Source organism: Perca flavescens, chromosome 4 (genome assembly GCF_004354835.1).
Source record: "Perca flavescens isolate YP-PL-M2 chromosome 4, PFLA_1.0, whole genome shotgun sequence".
Lineage (NCBI taxonomy): Eukaryota > Metazoa > Chordata > Actinopteri > Perciformes > Percidae > Perca > Perca flavescens.
Window position 1 is genome coordinate 25,522,217 of NC_041334.1, and position 21,914 is coordinate 25,544,130.

General features: G+C 40.2%; 1 protein-coding gene across 1 annotated transcript in view; it reads right to left on the bottom strand.

The window, feature by feature from the left end:
- The window catches only part of tex264a (testis expressed 264, ER-phagy receptor a), a 77,296-nt gene that overhangs the window by 45,793 nt on the left and 9,589 nt on the right, over window positions 1-21,914 (bottom strand). Inside the window, exon 2 of the mRNA XM_028575979.1 lies at window positions 16,291-16,512. Coding sequence (XP_028431780.1) covers window positions 16,291-16,512 — 222 coding nt within the window. The remainder of the gene's footprint in view (window positions 1-16,290; window positions 16,513-21,914) is intronic.

A 21,914-nucleotide genomic window follows, 5' to 3' on the forward strand; every position in this document is an offset into this window, starting at 1 on the left:
AGAAGATACCACTCTCATGTGTGTATGCTAAAAAAAACAAAAACAAACTCATTGTATAGCAGCTGAGACCTGGCCTACCACTTGGGGAACACATGAGCACATATAGAGAGCCAAAGTCACGCCCTTCTACTTCCGGTCCATGGGACCTATCCTTCGAAAAAAATATGAACGAGAGTGAACGGGGAGAGGCAAATTATTTTTTTATCCCGTTTGAATTGAGCCATGGATTACAAATATGATGTTCGTCAGTTTATTGTTAAACGTAAAAAGTATAAGACTGTGAAAATACGTAATTAGAAAGACTACACACTTCAAAGTCACATGGATGAATAATTAATATATATATATATATATATACAGTGGGGGAAATAAGTATTTGACCCCTTGCTGATTTTGCAGGTTTGCCCACTTACAAAGAATGCAAAAATCTACAATTGTAATCATATGTACATTCTAACAGTGAAAGACAGAATCCCAAAGAAAATTCCAGAAAATCACATCATATGAATTTATTAAAATTGATAACCATCTGATGAGGAAAAACAAGTATTTGACCCCCTGGACAAACAGCAAGTATTCTGGCTCCTACAAGCCAGTTAGTCTTTCTTTAAGACACAGCCCCAATCCGAACCAATTATCTACATCAAATACACCTGCCTCACCTCGTTACCTGTATAAAAGACACCTGTCAACACCCAAACAACCAGCATCCAACTTCACCACCATGGGCAAGACCAAAGAGCTTTCTACGGACATCAGGGACAAGATTGTTGATCTGCACAAGGCTGGGATGGGCTACAAGAGAATCGGAAAGCAACTTGGAGAGAAAAGATCAACTGTCGGTGCAGTTATCAGGAAATGGAAGAAGCACCACACCACCGCCAACCTCCCTCGGTCTGGGCCTCCACACAAGATCTTGCCTCGTGGGGTGTCCCTGATCATGCGAACGGTGAGGAATCATCCCAAAACCACAAGGGGGGAACTGATGAATCAACTGAAGGCAGCTGGGACCACAGTTACAAAAGAAACTGTTGGTAACACACTACGCCGTCATGGGTTGAAATCCTGCAGCGCACGCAAAGGTCCCCCTGCTCAAGAAGAAACATGTACAGGCCCGCATGAAGTTCGCCATTCACCACCTGGACGACTCAGAAGAGGCCTGGAAGAAGGTGATGTGGTCAGATGAGACCAAAATAGAACTTTTCAACTTGTCGTGTTTGGAGGGCAAAGAACACAGAGTACAACCCAAAGAACACCATCCCCACCGTCAAGCATGGTGGTGGCAACATCATGCTTTGGGGGTGCTTTTCAGCCAAGGGGACGGGACAACTCCATCGTATTGAGGGGAGGATGGACGGGGCCATGTATCGTGGAATTCTGGACCGACATCTCCTTCCCTCAGTGAGAGAGCTGAAGATGGGTCGAGGATGGGTGTTTCAGCACGACAACGACCCTAAGCACACCGCCAAAGCAACAAAAGAGTGGCTGAAGAAGAAGCACATCAAGGTTCTGGAGTGGCCTAGCCAGTCTCCAGACCTGAATCCGATTGAAAATCTTTGGAGGGAGCTTAAAATTCGAGTTGCCAGGCGACAACCTCGGAACCTGAATGATTTGGAGGCTGTCTGCAGGGAGGAGTGGGCCAACATCCCTGCCGAAATGTGCACAAACCTTGTCACAAACTATAAAAACCGTTTGACATCTGTGCTGGCCAATAATGGCTTTTCTACAAAATATTAACATGCTGTTTGTCCAGGGGGTCAAATACTTGTTTTTCCTCATCAGATGGTTATCAATTTTAATAAATTCATATGATGTGATTTTCTGGAATTTTCTTTGGGATTCTGTCTTTCACTGTTAGAATGTACATATGATTAAAATTGTAGATTTTTGCATTCTTTGTAAGTGGGCAAACCTGCAAAATCAGCAAGGGGTCAAATACTTATTTCCCCCACTGTATATATGCTAAGCTACTTGCCTGTTGGCTCAAGCTCCCTAGTAAACACACATACAAAAGGGTGTAATGGATGTCTTCATCTAACACTCAGCAGGAAAGCAAATAAGAGTGTTTCACAAAAAGTCAAACTGTTTTACTTCATAATTATAGCACAGTAGAATCAAACAACACCGAGGTCTGCTAGAACAATATCTCCAGGTAACAGTTTTTTTATGAGGTCACTCTCTTCGAATAGTTGGGTCTATGTTATGATGCACGGCATTAAGTAATCTGCTTATCACTAACGCTCCCTCGCCAGGTAGGAGATCTATAAGGTAACCAAGAAAGGGGCAATACTTAACAACCTAATTGGAATTAAAACTACCACTGCAATGATAGAAAAGGATAGGAAAATTAGATGTGGATTACTAAATATCAGATCTCTGTCTTCTAAAACCGTACTAATAAATGAATTGATATCTGATAATCAAATTGATCTATTCTGTCTTACTAAAACCTGGCTGGGCCATAAAGAATATATTAGTCTAAATGAAGCAACTCCTCCCAGTCATATTAATATTCAAATTCCTAGAGGCTCAGGCCGAGGAGGGGGAGTTGCAGCCATATTTGATTCAAGCCTGTTAATTAATCCTAAACCTAAACTAAATTATAACTCTTTTGAAAGCCTTGTTCTTAATCTTCAACATCCAACACGGAAATCAGTACAGCCAATTATATTCGTTGTTGTCTACCGAGCTCCAGGTCCGTATTCAGAATTTTTATCTGAATTCTCAGAGTTTTTATCATGTGTAGTCCTTAAATCAGACAAAGTACTCATTGTAGGTGATTTTAATATCCATGTGGACGTTGACAGCAATAGCCTTACTACTGCTTTCAACTCACTACTAGATTCTATTGGCTTCAGTCAGAGTGTGCATGAGGCCACGCACTGTTTTAACCACACCCTCGACCTCGTGCTGGCATATGGTATCAAAATTGAAGATGTATTAGTATTCCCGCAAAATCCTTTATTATCAGACCACTTCTTAATTACTTTCGAATTCTTAATACCCGATTATACGAAATTAGATAAAAGCTACTATACTAGATGCCTATCTGACAGTGCTATAGCTAAATTTAAGGAAGACATTCCAACAGCACTAAACTCATTACCTTGTTTTAATACAACAGAAGACCTTTAGTACCTCTCAAATCGACAATTGTTTAGATGGTATTACGGCCTGCCTACGGACTACTTTAGACTCTGTTGCTCCACTCAAAAAGAAGAAGATGAAGCAAAGGAAACTAGCACCTTGGTATAACTCCCAAACTCGTAAATTAAAGCAAAACTCGCAAAAACTTTAAAGCAAATGGCGCTCCACCAAAATGGAAGAGTCTCGTTTGGACTGGCAAGACAGTCTGAAAACCTATAGGACGGCCCTCAGACATGCCAGATCAGACTATTACTCATCATTAATAGAAGAAAACAAGAACAACCCAAGGTTTCTTTTCAGCATTGTAGCCAGGCTGACAGATAGTCACAGCTCAACTGAGCCATCTATTCCTCTAGCTCGGAGTAGTGATGACTTCATGAGCTTCTTTAATGATAAAATTATAACAATTAGAGATAAAATTCATCACCTTTTGCCCTCAACTTCTAATGGTTCACCTTTCAACGCAGGACTGCTAGAAAGAACGACTAGACCTGACATATACTTAGACCGTTTTTATCCTATAGACCTTCAACAACTAATGGTAAAGGTATCTTCAGCAAAGCCATCTACCGGTCTCTTAGACCCCATCCCAACGAGGCTACTCAAAGAAGCGTTACCCGTGGTAAACACTTCATTACTAGATATGATCAATATGTCATTATTAACAGGTCATGTACCGCAGTCATTTAAAGTAGCTGTGATAAAACCTCTTCTGAAAAAACCCACCCTCGATCCTGAGGTCTTAGCAAACTATAGACCTATATCTAACCTTCCCTTTCTCTCCAAGATCCTTGAGAAAGTAGTTGCTAATCAGTTATGTGATTTTCTCCATAGCAACAGCTTATTTGAAGACTTTCAATCAGGATTTAGAAAGCATCATAGCACAGAGACGGCATAGCACAGAGACGGCACAGCATAGCTCTGCGATTTCCTTCAACGCCCGGCCGCGTCCTGCTGCGTCTGCTGCACCCACCCATGCTCTGCAGCGCCACGTTTCATACCGCAACGTCCTGCTGTGACATGAACTACAACGACTACCTTCAAAGTCACTGTTCCACTATCTTTAATGCGACTATTGTCGCCATCACACCCCCAACCGGCCCCGTCAGACACCGCCTACCAAGAGTCTGGGTCTGCCGAGGTTTCTTCCTAAAAGGGAGTTTTTCCTTGCCACTGTCGCAAAAGCCACTGCTAATGCTTGCTCTTGAGGGAATTGTTGGGGCTTTGTAAATTATAGAGTGTGGTCTAGACCTACTCTATCTGTAAAGTGTCTCGAGATAACTCTGTTATGATTTGATACTATAAATAAAATTGAATTGAATTGAATAAGAGACATGGGGAGTAACACCAATCAGAAACTTCACAGTGTGGTGAGGCTTACTGTATAGTTTGACCACGTTTGTGATCTAGCAAGCAAATTAAAAAGGTCTTTCAACAAATACTTCAAAACCTTCTACGATCACAGCAACTCTACATCCACCAAATACTTGCCTAAATGCCATTGGCACTGTAGCTTGAAGTAAATCTTGCTCTGGCCACTCAATTAAAAACTTCAATCTGTCATGAAGTATGCCAATTCACTTTTGCCAAATTCTAGGAAGGTGAAGAGACATTGAACCTGAAAGCCAAATCTTTCAGAGAAAGATTTAGTGTCAACCTGCTGGAAACTCTTCCAGTTATTATTGTTATTATTATTATTATTATTATTATTATTATTATTATTATTATTATTATTAATTACCAGCCATGACAGAAACGCTGGTATTGTTTTTACTTTGTTAGTACTTTTTTAAACAATTTTTTACTATTTCCTTCTGAAATGAAGTGTAAGCAGCAAAAATGGAAAGTAAAGTACCTCTGAATTGTACTTACGTATGGTACTTGAGTAAATGAGTAAATACCTAATTACGCTTTCCTCATAATGCATAAAAAAATGACATTCAGCTTACTGATTCTCAATTATGGAAGCCTTAAAAAGATTCTCAGAAGTTATGGCACAGCAAACCGAAAAGCATTATATGGAAATTTGGGAAGAGCCCAGTGTTTAAACAGGGCTTCAGCACATCAAAGCCCACTGCTTTGTAGGAAAGATAAAAAAAAGCGATGAAACCGTTATGAGCGTCATTTGTGTCTAAATATAGCCTTGTGCATCTACAGCTAAGTGTTTCCTCCACAGGGTGGCAATTGGCAGAGAGAAGGATAACAAAGCATATTAATTGCAAACATACAATATAAAGAATTGCAGGTCAGAGGCTGTCGCCACGTTATATTAGAGGGTTATTACTTCTGAAAGCCCTCCAAAAACAAGACGTTTTAACCAATAAAAACCGTAAACAATGCTGAGGAATGAAAGCATTAATAATGGAGACTTATCTCGCTCTCATCACAACCTACTTTTTAAAACGCATAGACACAAACACACAAAGGGCAGACAAGCTTGTGCCTCCTCTAACTAAAATTTTCACCAATCGGTCAAGCAATCAGCCGCAGACACATGCTTGCTCACAAATTTAAACTTCACATATTGACTCATTTTGCCATCTGCGCTTTGATGTCATCGCAGCCACAACCCCTGCCATTCTGGCAGCTCAAGGGCAGGTGAGCGAGTTATTGTTTTGTATATATGTTTGTATCTGTGTGTTTTTTTTTGTTGTTTTTTTTTGTATATGTATTGTATGATTCACTTTTGTGTTTGTATATGTGCAGGACCCCCTTGAAAATTACACGCTACATCTCAAGGGGTTATCCTGAAATAAATTCAATTAAATTCTGCACTAGCCCGCGCAAAAATTGCTGAACAGAGAACAGTTAAGGGAGTCTGCACCCTGAGCCTATGAGGCATTAAAGATGTAGAATCCTGACTCACCCTCAAAAGGAGCAGGGAGGGTCAGTGTAGAAGCGTGTAAAACTTCATCATGGCTGATGATACTGCAGACAGTGTGGACCAATAATGCTGCATTAGGGTCTGTGGTCTACTGGTAGAAAGCATAAGAGTGCCTCATGAGGGTTAACCCGGTGTCACTGGGCAGCAAAAAATGCAAAAAACATTAGCAAATATTTGAAATATTGTTTTAGTAGTAAATGTTCAAAATGTTTTAAAGGGATAATTACAGTTTTGTAAAAATGTATTATGCTAAGCATTTTTTTTTCTATTTTTCCCAGTTGAGACAAATGCCTGCATTTTCATGGCTTGCAGTTTGAAGGCACCATATGCTGAAGTTCTCCTCTTTGATCCCACAGATATCCATAAAGTGAGCTAAGGTAAGCTGACACCATATACAGAGATGTAACAATGCATCGTTAGATTAGTCTAACTATACAAGTAAGAAAAATAGTAAAATGCCCCAGAACAAAAAAAACTATTCCTCCAATATATTTACTGCAAGCCTGCTTAACTTGTGCAATTGCAGTTCATGCAAAGAGATGCATCGCCTCCTTCCTTGTGTCAAAATATTACCTGTTAACTGTCTCTTGTTAAGTCCCCTCTCTGCTGCTGAAAACAACCAGTATTCATCCAAAATAATTAGGAAAGGAAAGCCTATTAGCATAGCACATTATCATGTACTCTGTACAATGAGACTGGTGGACAGGCAAGACAAAAAGGAATAGAACACAATCTCTGAACAATGCCTCAAAATATTCCTGAATAGATATTTAGATACCCAGCTATACTATCTATTGGCCCAGAGGCTGCTGTGGGTGGGGTGTCAAAATGCTATAGAACAAAGCCAAAGTAAAAGAGTAATTACCTGCATAACAATTCATTCCTCAAACTTGTACATGAACTCGGCTCTATCAGCTAGATGACAGAGAAGGAGCTGACATATAAAGCATGTTGTGAAATGCTGAGATGTGAGTGGGCAGATTCCTTCATCTGACTTTGAGAGTAAACTACTTGGCTTTATTGCCTGGCTGATGTAGGATTATTATTATTATTATTATTATTATTATTATTATTATTATTATTATATGGTCTGTCTGTGTATGTGGTTTAATGGGTGTGTGTTTAGAAGAGACAGAACTGTGTTACAATGGGTGGTGAAAGCACAGTTGTTTACAGGAGTGTCCTGATTCCCCATTCACTATCCTGCTGGTTGACTGACAGACAGCTGCACACACATGGCACAAGACACGAAGACTGACATAAAGACAGACAGAGAAAAATTATGTTTTCTAGAAACCAAGACTATTGTGATTTGATGAAAATAAACTATAATGACTGTTAAGCAGGCATGGATTGGCCATCGGGAGTACCGGGAGATTTCCCGGTGGGCCGGTCTATTTGCGTGGGCTGAATGGGTTGCACTCCAGTCGAAAACTTTTTTTCTTTTGTTTTGGGATCGGCCCATAGAGAGAAGAAAGGTCACATGATTGGCCCACTTGTGTGTCTTTCATGTGAACACTGGCCATTCACATCCTTGGTCTTTGACTGACCAGCCCACAGAGAAGAGAGAGATCACATGATTGGCCCATTGGTTTGTCTCTCATTTGAACACTGGCCAATCACATCCTACTATGGCCCACTTCCATCCAACCATAGAGCTCAATAGTCCCGCCCCTCCTCTGAGAGACCTTGGGTTCCGGAAGTAAATTTCCAATTAATTTCTCCCATTGACGTCTGGAAAAATATGTATATAAAAGAGTTTTAGACCATGCGTTAGGCTAACCAGATGGTACGTGACTCATATGCATACAACGTACCATTTCGAGTGAAAAAACGATCTTGATGACAGCCATGCTCAACCCTCAACCTTTAGCCATCTTGCCATCAAGAGCCAGACAGCCTTTTGGACTCAGTGATTACATTATCATACTCTCTTACTACCACTCAGCTAAGTGAGAGTATTAGGGGCAGGGTTCAACATTAACTTTTTGTCCACCAGCTAAATGGTTAGTGAATGTTAAAATGTTACTTTTTTTTTTGGCTGGTGAGTCAAGCAAATCTACCAGTCACTTACATGTTTTACCAGCATTTGGCTAGTAGATGGTGCTAATTTTGAACCCTGCTCGTATGTTCATGTGTTGAAGGGGACTGCAAGGACGTTTGGTGTCCGTCCAAATGTGGTGGGCTGGTCTAGGTCTCAAAAGTCCAGCCCTCCTGTAAAGGAGAATACAAGCAATACAACTTCATAGTTTAGAATTAAATTCAGAACCATCTAACCAGTGGGAAGGGCATTTCAGTTTACTCTGTGGGTACACCTGAAATCAGCACAGTTCCACTGGCTAAACTCTAACCAGGCCATTGCATGAAATATAGATGCTGTGGACAAGCAAGACATTTTTTTCTATATTTAATTTAACAAATAACATCAAAGAAGATGGAGAAGAGTGTCTGGTGAATAAACCATGAGCAGAATAGAGGTGAGGAATAAACACTCTGCAGCGGTAAAGCATAAAACGTGCCACTCACAAAAAACAAGAAGGTAAAAACAGACAAATAAGACGTACATCTCCATTTTGCCTGCAAACAACATTGAAGCTCAACCTCACTTCAGTGAAAGACAGATGCCAGTGATAAAAAAAAAAAGAACTACCGGTACTGTGTACTATCGCAGACAAGGAATTTCCAATGCTTTTGTTCCATGAGGATTGATGACGTTTAGCGTACGTTCAAGAACCCCCTACCACCTGCTTAACATAGTCTAAAATTCCCCTGGAGATGGGAGTTGAAGACCTTGGGCGTTCCCAGTTCACCCTTAATGAATGTTTGGTTTTATCTAAATTATGAACTGTTAAATGAAGACCCACTGAATGCGAACAAATTGTGCCATTTCCTGCTTGTTGCTGTGGGCATGTCACTGCTCACAGTGACGAGTAAGGAGCTTTATCATTAGCAAACAGTGTGTAAATAAGTATGTAAATAAGCAAGTAACTGCAGAAACATCAGGCAAATTTCGCCCCAATTTATATGAATTGTTTTATATTGTTCAACCCCTCCCCTTTTTATGTCGCCGAGAGTCCCATGTTGCCGGAAATTGGGCTTATGCTGATACAGAGTTAAGTTTTTCCAATTCTGTTTGTGAGCTGAAACTGTGACTGTTTTATCAGCACCGCTTATGATTCCTCCTCCTTCTGAAAGAACATATTTCTCCTATAAGGACAACATGAGCTACCATACAGAACAACAATAGATAGAATACATCCCAATCGTGCAATTGTGGAATACCCCAGAAGATATTCAAGGGGGTTTATAGATTTACATTTTATACGCTGTGGGACCTGCGAGGCAAATACAACTGTGGCATAACGCAGCATAGAAAAGAAGGGGATAATAATGCTTTTATGATGCTTTAAGCTTGATTCAGATAGATGGATTACTAAATGGATTCAAGCTATCGGTTTCTCATCTCGTTCCTGCTCACAGGGGCTATTGGGAGTTTTGTCTGACAGCCACCAAAATAACACCCACATTGAGTGTTAACTTTCATTCTTTATGTCCTGAAAAGGTGCTTTCACAAAGATCCAACAGGGCTTGACCAAATCCTTTAATATAGCGTGAAAGCGATTTCTTTATTCGTTCATTTTTCCTTCTCTCACATCAGGCTTTTTAGCTAGGAGATTATATAATCCCAGGCATCCTGTGCTCATACTCGCTCACTCACTGCTTTCATTTAGACTGACATGAATACACAGCTGCTCAGCACAAATTCCCAAGATCTCAGATATTCCAGTGATCACAAAAATTCATTGACAGTTTCTGATTATTAACGACATCAGGATTAAACACCTATCACCTACTTCAGATTGTTCAAGCTACAATATACCTTGGTGTGTGTGTGTGTGTGTGTGTGTGTGTGTGTGTGTGTGTGTGTGTGTGTGTGTGTATTAGCTTATTTGTTGTGCAAGAGATGAGGGGAGGTTAGCTGGTGTGGAGATGACACGGTTGGACCGGAAAGAAAGCGTTCAAGTGAAAAAGGGCATTTATGCACTTAACCCATTTTCTGATAACTGAATCACTATAGGAGGCCAGGAGGTGTACCAGAGTCTCTGAGAAAACACTCTGGTGAGGTGGGCTTACTGTCTGGCCCCATGCCCAGCCTTCAGTCTGGTCTACGCAGTCTTGCTGGTGCCACATTTATAATTTGACCAACAATTTCAAGGCTTAAAGCTGCCCCAATCATTACTTTCATATGAACCATCGGTCAAATGACTAGTTAACGGTGACAAAAAAACACAAATAATTACCACCCAACTGTGTAGTCTTGTGATACAGAATCAGGTAATTGTGATATGGTGCATTTTAGCATGGTTCAGCAAATCATTTTGGTCTGCCCACAACTTTACTGTTTTGGATCAGTCTCAACCTTCTCATCATCGCCCTTGTTTTCAGCTGCAGCAGTCAAAAAGCTCTGATAAACTTACTGTATGCTACCTGCCCAGCGCCAGTGATTGAAGAAGTATTCAGATCCTTTACTTAAGTAAAAGTACTAGTACCACACTGTAAAAATACTCTGTTACAAGCAGGGCATGAAGTTAACTTTTTTGACCACCAGCCAGTTTTCTGTTTTTTCTTCTTTTGCCTCATAAAAAGGTGAAAAACAGGACTTGCTGTGTCTCTATGGTCCTGTCCTATTCATGGTAGCCTACTCACGGACATTGCGCCGTCATCACGTGCTGTAATAGGGGGGCCCGCCTTGATAATCCTGCATAGAGGTCTGGTGTTGGCTCGTTACGCCACTGCATATAAGAGATGAGAGGACTGACAAAATCAGGAGTGGCCTACGCGCACCACAACAACAACAAAACACTGGTGAATGTGGACCATAACACGAGTTGTTGCAAAAAAGTTGCAACTTTTTTTGTATAATTCTTAAAAATAAAAAAAAAAAATAAAAAGGAAACTTGTTTTGGGGAGAATAATAATTAGTACTATTAATTAATTACTCTGGGCTGAGATTTTATAGGAACCTTACCAAAAAGGCTCAGGATGATGATGTTGGTATAATATGAAAACGGCTGGTGGATTTAAGACACAAAATAATAATTTATTGAATTAATCAAATATGAACATATCTGTCAGTGGCTTGTTGATCTTTACATTGTTAGTCAACTTCCTATACTGGGCTGGGACTCACATTCATACGGTTTAATAAAGTACTTATTGGACTTTAACTTATCATTGCACTTACAATAAAGTAGCTGTCCTCAATTTAGGTCATCCTGTAGGTCTCATCTGCGTTTTTTCCTGCATTGTGTGTGTGTGTGTGTGTGTGTGTGTGTGTGTGTGTGTGTGTGTGTGTGTGTGTGTGTGTGTGTGTGTGTGTGTCAGTCGCGGGGGAAACGGAGCAACAGCCCCGCCCGCTGCAGACAGCTGACAAGATTGAAACAGCAGCAACTTTCGAGACTTAAGAGGGAAAAACCGTTACAGCGTCCATTGATGTTACAATGTATACATGTTGGTAGCGACGGTCTTTCGCTGTACGTTTTGTTAATGTGAGATGTTTGAGTCACACACACGTCTCGTCTTCATAACAGAAACAAGGAAATTAATTTTACCCGTTCTTACTCCCGCTTGGTCAGTGGCTGCACGTGGGACTGCTGGGATTGTGTTAGTAATGAAAATACGATAGGGGGCCCCGGATGTCAATCAATGTCTTCCAGTGATGCGGGCCCCTGATTGGACCAGGCCCGTAAGCAACCGCATACCCTGCTTACCGATAGTTATGCATCTGGATCACTTAATTCTCATTGGCTACCTGCCAAAGTTGGCAGGTAGATTGACAATGTTACCCGCCAAATGCAAAATTCACCCACATTTGGCGGGTGTTAATTTCATGCCCTGGTTACAAGTAAAAGTCCTGCATTAAAAATGTTACTTAAGTAAAAGTATGTAAGTATCATCAGGAAAATGTACTTAAAGTATTAAAAGTAAAAGCACTCAATGCAGAAAAATCCTTACATTTTAGGAACTGGAAACGACCAAAACAGTTCTGTCAGTCAACTACTGTTTGTGTTGAATCGGCTAATAGTTTCAGCTGTACATGTAGGCCTACAGTATATATTATTGGGTAGTTTAATTTATAATAATTTATAATAAAACATTGTATTATATAAACTATATGTGTAAATAAATCTTAATTTGTAAATAGTAACTAAAGCTGTCAGAGTAATGTAGTGGAGTAAAAAGTACAATATTTCCCTCTGAAATGTAGTGGAGTAGAAGTAGAAAGTGGCATGAAAAGACTTAAGACTTAAATGTACTTTTACATTCCATCACTGCCCAGCGCCAAACAGCCTGCAAAGTTAGCAACTAGCTGGTGAACACTGTCACTGCCCGATGTGAGTCGAGTGCAGATGTGAGTCGTGCATGTGTCACTTTGCGACGAGAGATGTGAGTTGCGCATGCGTCACTTTGCGACACGTAGCCTGTGTTATTATGTCAATACAGTAAAAATGGACCTACAACGAAGTTCGTTCACTGCTGGCTACAAGTTAGCAATCAAACACAACAACGGCTGTCACTTGAATGCCGTTCTGAGTTAACGTTAGCAATCAAACAATCATATATAGCTAAAACGTTTTTGAAATGGCTGCTAGCTACAAGTTAGCAATCAAACACAACAAAGGCTGTCACTTGAATGGCGTTTTGAGCTAACATTAGCAATCAAACAATCATAGATAGCTAAAATGTTTTTGAAATGATTTCCATCTTCTGTTATTGTATGTAAAGAGAAAAGTTAATTATTTTATGGATTTCACAAATTTAAGTATGACAGGTTATGCCGTAAACTGTTTAAATCTGAGCATGCGCGACTCACATCGGGCAGTGACAAACATAGTGGAGTATGTAGCAGCTGGATATTTCGCCCAGGAGTTGGTAAAGACCAAAGCAAAACTAAAAGAAAATGTGACTTCAAATGAATGCTAATGATGCTCTGTGTCTGCTAGATGTGTTAGCAACTGTTTGCTAACACATATCTACTTTATACAGTACTAATATTACATATATAATATTACAACTTGATTTAATAAGTGTTGTTTGTACATACAGTAGATTAGCATAATTGTCAGTAGATTATAAAATCTACTAGATCTAAAGTAGATACAGATTACAAAGCTACGTCACGAGTGTCTCCCTGCTTTCAAAGTCCCTCATACTACAAACCTATTCAATTAATCATACGTACAGTATATAGGCACACATTTCTAGCACATTCACATTCCACCCTCTAGCCTCTTTAAAACCATGCTCCATTATTCATTAGCCTTGCTGTAGCTGGTATGCATAGTGCATTTGCCACTCCACAGCTCAAACTGGATGTTAGTGTGTTATTAGCCTCTAATGTACATGAGAAGCTCCTTAACCACCTGTCATAGTAGTCAGGTCAACTGATGGACTGCGACAAGCACTGCCTCATATCGGACAAGTGTGAGTGAGTAAAAACTTATGCTTTTCCTACAGTGACATCATATGGCTTGACAGACAGAGCTGCATGCTCACAATAGATGCATGCTGACACTGCCCTAGGATTATGTAACAGCACTAGCACCTAAAAGGGAATACTACAAAATTTTAACACTGTAGGGATGCCATTTATATGGCTTCAGATCGTTTATTCGGGGTCAGTGCACGTTAGAGTTTGTCCTGCACTTTGATGTCGGAGGTTACAGTGTGCATATAGCATAGTGCTGCAGAGAGCAAACTGCAAAAAAGATGACATGGCTGGTAAATAATGATAAGCTGCTCAGACAGTGGTTCTTTGAGGATTAGAATGACTGTACACGCATCGTAAGACACGTTGGTCTTAATGGCATAACATTTCAACAGTCTGAGATGCTAAAAAGAGACTTTAGCCTCCTTCTGCAAACACTAAAAGCAACAGGCAAACAATATGTTCTTTCAAGCCCCTTATCCCTCCCTGCTTTGGTAAAGTGAAGTCCAGCCGTGTACGTCAGCTCCATATCTGGCTGAAAGCCTACTGTAACACTATCAAAATCATTTATGTGGACAACTTTTCTTGTTTTCTTAAAAGAGCTGACCTTTTTAAACATAACCACCTTCACCCAAACTACAGAGGGTCCACTCTGCTGTCTATGAACATTGAGCTCGCTGTGCAATCAAATACAATCTTCTGACTCTCATCTCATCCCATCAACCGTCCCTCACAAAGCACTTCTCAATGTGGAATCGGCCATGATGATATGTTATATGCTGTTCCTCGCCAACAGACAATGTCTAAACCGGACACATTACATTCTCTTAAGTCCTCTTCTGGGGATTTAAAATTTGCGCTATTAAACTATATATCACTCTCTAGTAAGAGTTTCTACATTAATGATTTTATTTCTCAGTATGAACTACACATCAAGGCTCTTACCAAGACAGCATTTTTCCATCTCCGTAACATTGCAAAAATTCGACACATCTTATCATTTCGTGATGCTGAAACTGTAATCCATGGTTGCGGTCACTTTAGGTAGTTCTTATCACACTGAGGTTTGTTCAAGTGTTTGTTTTTCTGAAAAGTTTAGTTTTTGTTAGTTATTTAAAGCTATAAAAACGGGGTGAAAAGTCATGATTGACAGCTGTGATTCACTCGCGAATGGTCGGGCGGGTGTATGGGCGGGAGTTCGATACTGCGGCTCCACCGCCCGATTACTTCTCCGCAGACTCTGGCTCCAAAATTAAAAAGATGGAAGCGCCTGTATCCAGGATATTTTGGAGTCACTTTTGTAGTCCGTGAGAGGAAGTGCAGATGTGTCATCCATCTTTATATACAGTCTATGATCCGTACTGATATCACTACTGCAACATAAATGTGTAGGCAATCTGGCAGGGGCAGGTGAATAGAGGCAGTTGGTGACTAGATGTATTAGAGGAGACACATGGTAGACTGTAATATGTTCATTTTCAAGCTCATCCTATATAATGTATAGCTATTGTGTTTTTTTTAACAAATGAACAAATTAGGAAAACCAAACTTTGTCGTCAGTGCCAAGAATTTAAACTTCCTAAAGAAAACAACCAACTGATACCTTTCAGAAATGGTCTGCCTATAACACTCAGGCTATCTTTAGCATGGCTTTGATATGTTGACAGAGCTGGATGCAGATGAACAATGCCATTGTCGGCATCCTTGCCCCCTTTACTTTCCTGAGTTGAACACAACACGCCAACAGACGGAGGACTCAATGCAACTCAAACACTACACCTATGGCAAAATGGTACCATCACATGATGATGATTTATTGGGTGTGTGCAATTCAAACACTGCAGTTTGCTGATAAAATACAAAAAAATAGCGTTCACAAAATTGGAGAGAAATACAAATGAATTTCAGCACTCAAATGCAACCCCTCTTGCCATTGAACAGTTTTGTGTCAACACCTCCCACTGAATATGAGCAAGAAAGGTTCTACTCAGGGTGAATGTGAGAACAATCCAGCAGATTTTATAGAGGTAATGGCACATTTTCTAACTAGGTCCTTTTTACCTCCTGTGAACAGACAGGAGCTCAACTAAACAGATGGGCACGAGCACACCCACACACACACACACCCACACACACACACACACCCACACCCACAATTATTCATGCAGTGGGACGCACCAAAATGAATCCATGTGTGTAAATGTCATCAGTAAATGTCAATAGCTTTTTGAGGCCTGTCCTGAGGACATGGAGCCCAGCATATGGGCCGCAGGATCTAGACGTACCTTTACTTCCTACTACATCTATTCTTAATCTACTTTAAATACCTCATCTGCTCATGTGATGAATTAAACAACACATGAGTGGGGGGCTTTTGACAAGCATAGAGCAGAAAAGAGGACATAATGTATATGTTTACAAGAGGATTGCCATCCACTGCAATAAAAGGAAAAGAAGAGTCTTATTTTTTGATATGATGGCATATACTGTTCTATGTGGAAGAATTTCCAAACAAGTAATGATTATAGATAGAAATAGTCTACTAAATATTTGAGACATGCACACTGTTTAAACCCTTACACCTGGGTTTTCTTACAAGTCCTTTTTTGGTAAGAATAGCAGGGAAAAAATCCAGATTCACTAACTGCAGCTTTTACTCATTTAAGATAAAATGTGGCTAAAAAAAAAATAAATAAAAAGAGCGTCAGGGTGACTCCAGTGATTACAGGTATATGCACATTGTGCTAACATATTTTCGTATTGTCTGTACCTCAATGTAGGAAGCGAGCCTGGGGTAGACCCTGTAAGGTCCCAGCACGTGAGACAAAGGGGTGGAGCAGGGGAAGCTGGTGGTCACAGCGTGGCTCACTTCAGGTAGAGAAAACACCTTGAAGCCAAACTTCTCATACATCTTCTGCAGTTCTTCGTCTGGCTTCTCTTCACCCTCACACAGGACACTGCCCACCACGTAGCGACATTTCTCTGCTGGCCTCTGAGGGGACAGAGAGAGGATATATATAAACCATCTACAAATCCACTTAAAACCCTTCAGTGAGTCACTTCACACCAGTAGAAAGTTATACTTATCAAACCAACCATCAAACACACAGCAAGGTAACGTCCTCTCTTGGAGGAAAGAGACATAAATTGATCCAACATACATATTATATATATCACAATTTATTAAATTTTAGACCCCTATGGCAAGGAAAATGTAAAAAATAAATAATAAAATACAGTGAACTCTTCGGATTGTGTAGGAAAAGCGAAGCAACATCACAGATGATATGGTTGTCACGTCATGAAGCTGAGCATATAACAACAGAACTAAGGAGAGCGGATTGTCGCAACACTGGTGTAATATTGGTAATATCAATTTAATACAGGGATCATGACATGAGGCTAGATATCGTCTGGGATTTCGGCTATTGTATCATTGTGACAATTGTATCATTGTGACATAGACTTTGCACCGACTTTGTAATGCCTACTTAATCTGCACTTTATGTAGCCTTTTGTATTCTGTATTCCTGTATTCCACGCTTATGCTTTTCTTGGCCAGGTCGCCGTTGCAAATGAGAACCTGTTCTCAACGGTCTACCTGGTTAAATTAAAAAAATAAAGATTGATGTTGTCTTCTCCTGGTCGTAAAGACTGTATAACAGTGAGGTGAACATTTTGGCATTTTCCATCTTAAATTTGTTTGCAAAACAAAAACAAAAATTACTACACAAATATAATTGAACCCTGCATTTGATTAATAAAAGCATGCACAGACCACCAACTTGTTCTTAACCATGTGTGATTATTATAACACATGATTATTAATAGCAATAGGTCTTTAATGCAAACAGGGAGGCCCAGAGAGAGGAAGTGATTGGTAGTAACCTGTGTGTCACTGGTGCGTTTAATACTGCACATGCCTGGAAGTAAAAATAGAAGTTGTTTGATGTAAACTTGTGAGGACGTTGCACCATTACGTCGTTTCAAGTGTCACTGAACAGAGGGCTAACAGCTCTGGTAAACATCCCACTCCAGATATCAAACAGCCAGGTCACATTATGTGGCAGTTCAAAATGTGTCTGTGCTGCAAAGCATGCTAGATGATCGTACCTGAAATGGTCTTTTTTTTTTTTTTTTTTTTTTTTTCCCACCAGGCTCCATGCAAAAAATTACTTAAAAATATAAATTACACATTATATTTAGGATTTTACATTTTACCAATCAAATTGTCCATTAAAAGGATTTGTGGATATCAATTTACAAGTGGTCCCAACCACACTTAAATTGTTCTTTTGCCTACTAATATTAGGATGAGGAAAATTAGAAAATATTGATAAATTGTAGATTTGGGCCCAATTGTTTTTAACATTTGTAGATTTAGCTTCAGGACAGCATACGAGGTAGCAGGGCTTGTTTGTTTTGCCTCATGACACTTGATGAGAGCAGATATACTAAATGGGTTAAAACATACAAAAACCCTGGCATGGTCCTTTAAGACTTGCTGCTGGTTTCTGCTCTGTGACGGTGGCCGTCTGTGAAGGGCTGGCACTGAGGGGGCACAGATGGGAATCAGCAACACTCATCTTCATGTTCCTGGCATCCTTGCACAATTATCACATCTAACCGCCACAACCTTCTCTTCCTTTCCATCTTATTTCTCACATTCGAGGTTATTTTTGGCTACATTGTGCTGCTACTACACTGCACTCTTCCCACGGTCATACAAAAGCTTTTGTGCCACAATTCAGCATCGTTGGCGGCTGGCAGTGAAAAATCTATTGATCAGCCCACCCCTAACCCTCCGTGCCTCTTAATATCTGCCTCATGTGGGTAATAATAATGAATGAAAGTGCCTGTTGAGCATGAGAAGATCATCTTTACTGTCCCCTGACAGAGAGCCTTGCCATCATGTTCAACAGTGAGTCAGAGAACACAGATCACCTGCTTATGACAGGGAATAATTCATTCAAGGCAGCATGAGATTCACTAGATCTATTTACCATGAAGCAATGAGTCATTGCAAACACAGGCAGTCACAATGGCTGTGTGAGCATTGTCGGAGTAAGTCATTACAGCAATGTGACACGTGAAGACATAACATATATTGAAGAAATTACATTTAAAAAATATAATAGTAGCCTAGTTAACATTTTGATAAATATGAAATCTATTTTGACAAAATCATTATTGATATGAAAGCAGAATTAACTTTGCTATTATGGCTTAAATCAATTCCATAAAATAAGCAATATTAAGAGTTACCAGCCTGTTTCATCCACAGGAACCTTTTGAAGAACCTTTTAGGAACTCGCACTAGGTCTAAAATGAGTTCCTCTATGCAGTTTCTTGCCCCATAAAAAGTACCTGCTCAGGTGGAAAGCACTTTGCAATACCCCAGGAACTATTGGGACAGAATTTGCAGTGCTGCGGTCAAAATTTCAATTTGTCCAATACTCTATGTTTAGGACTACCTGCACAACTAATGACATCCCCATCATCCTCAGCTGTACTTTATGTTTGGTGCTAATGATAGCATGCTAGCACACTAAACTAAGATGGTGGACAATGTCAACATTACACCTGCTAAACATCATTACATTACTAATTGCGAGCAGGTTAGTATGCATACATTAGCATTTCTCCCAGTATTGCTGTGCTTTTACTACGGCCTCACTAATCCCTCTAATTCTTACCTCTATATTCATCATGATATTACAATACATTTTATTTAGCTGATGCCTTTATCCTATCCAAAGCAACTTACAAGGTAGTTGGCTTGTATAGCATTAAGAGTCTAAGCCTAGGACTGGAGACTCGTCCTAACCGGTCTCCGGCAGGGAGGCCAGCATTTTGTATGCAAAACCACATGCATACAAATAAACTGAAAAACACTATACAGGTAAAGCATAAACTTCAACGAAACATGTTTTCATCACATTTAGCTTAAAATCATGAATTACACAACTGTGTAATACAACACAATATAGCCACATCATCACTACATTAAGTAAGGGTTAGTCTCTCATTGCCAGACTGTGGAGTAAGGTCTGGAAATACACCACAGCAACATTCTAGAATAGGAAGAAAAATGCTCGGGCTGTTAGCAATTCTTTAAACCAATCACAAATCGTCTTGGGGGCTAAAGAAGAAGACACACTTTTATTGATCCCCACGGGGGAAATTCCATTTTTACACTCTGTTGATATTACACATCACACGTCAGAGTGATGGGTCTTTTTATAACCATTCATTTATATTTTGATGATAGAAATCTTGAATTATTTTTTGCATTTTATAATCAATTTTTTTTTTTTTTTTTTTTTTTAAAATGGTAACTCCGTATCTCTAGTAACACCTGAGGGTTTGACTAATAACTCGAACAATCATTCCCATCCCATAAGGATTTTTATGCAATGCAAACGTTCACCGCTCCAGTAAATAGAACACACCTTAAATACGCTTGGCAACGGGAGATTTATAGTCCGCTCAGCTCATAGAACCCTTTTGCTCTGACAGCTACGAGCCAGAAAGCTAATGTTATGCAAGACTCAAAGTCAATAACATTGTGTACAGTTCACAATCAGTAAATATAATTTGACAGTATGTTTAACAATAAGACAAGCTAGCTAAGCCATTTTCCCCAAATTCAAGACTTTCATGAACAAATAATACGCAATGTGTACCGTCAGCCGAAGCCTGAAGTAGCGAGTTAAACAGCGAATTTGACGTGAGATGGTCGCTGTGAAAAGTAAGTTTAGACGGGCAATGTAACTTACTTCTTGCAGCTTGTGTGTTAGCGCCATCCTGTGGTGTTCAGAGGACGAGGCACTGAAGGAATACACTTGGTGTTGGAAATAATACAGTGAGGAAAATAAGTATTTGAACACCCTGCTATTTTGCAAGTTCTCCCACTTGGAAATCATGGAGGGGTCTGAAGTTGTCCTCGTAGGTGCATGTCCTCTGTGAGAGAGATAATCTTAAAAAAAAAAAAAAATCTAGAAATCACAATATATGATTTTTTAACTATTTATTTGTATGATACAGCTGCAAATAAGTATTTGAACACCTGAGAAAATCAATGTTAATATTTGGTACAGAGGTCAAACGTTTCCTGTAGTTTTTCACCAAGTTTGCACACACAGGAGAGATTTTGGCCCACTCCTCCACACAGATCTTCTCTAGATCAGTCAGGTTTCTGGGCTGTCTCTGAGAAACACGGAGTTTGAGCTCCCTCCAAAGATTCTCTATTGGGTTTAGGTCTGGAGACTGGCTAGGCCAAGCCAGAACCTTGATATGCTTCTTACAGAGCCACTCCTTGGTTATCCTGGCTGTGTGCTTCGGGTCATTGTCATGTTGGAAGACCCAGCCTCGACCCATCTTCAATGCTCTAACTGAGGGAAGGAGGTTGTTCCCCAAAATCTCGCAAAACATGGCCCCGGTCATCCTCTCCTTAATACAGTGCAGTCGCTCTGTCCCATGTGCAGAAAAACATCCCCAAAGCATGATGCTACCACCCCCATGCTTCACAGTAGGGATGGTGTTCTTGGGATGGTACTCATTATTCTTCTTCCTCCAAACATGGTTAGTGGAATTATGACCAAAAGGTTCTATTTTGGTCTCATCTGACCACATGACTTTCTCCCATGACTCCTCTGGATCATCCAAATGGTCATTGGCAAACTTAAGACGGGCTTTGACATGTGCTGGTTTAAGCAGGGGAACCTTCCGTGCCACGCATGATTTCAAATCATGACGTCTTAGTGTATTACCAACAGTAACCTTGGAAACGGTGGTCCCAGCTCTTTTCAGGTCATTGACCAGCTCCTCCCGTGTAGTTCTGGGCTGATTTCTCACCTTTCTTAGGATCATTGAGACCCCACGAGGTGAGATCTTGCATGGAGCCCCAGTCCGAGGGAGCTTCTTCCATTTTCTAACGATTGCTCCAACAGTGGACCTTTTTTCACCAAGCTGCTTGGCAATTTCCCCATAGCCCTTTCCAGCCTTGTGGAGGTGTACAATTTTGTCTCTAGTGTCTTTGGACAGCTCTTTAGTCTTGGCCACATTAGTAGTTGGATTCTTACTGATTGTATTGGGTGGACAGGTGTCTTTATGCAGCTAACGACCTCAAACAGGTGCCTCTAATTTAGGATAATAAATGGAGTGGAGGTGGACATTTTAAAGGCAGACTAACAGGTGTTTGAGGGTCAGAATTCTAGCTGATAGACAGGTGTTCAAATACTTTGCAGCTGTATTATACAAATAAATAGTTAAAAAAATCATATATTGTGATTATTATGTCTCTCACAGTGGACATGCACCTACGATGACAATTTCAGACCCCTCCATGATTTCCAAGTGGGAGAACTTGCAAAATAGCAGGGTGTTCAAATA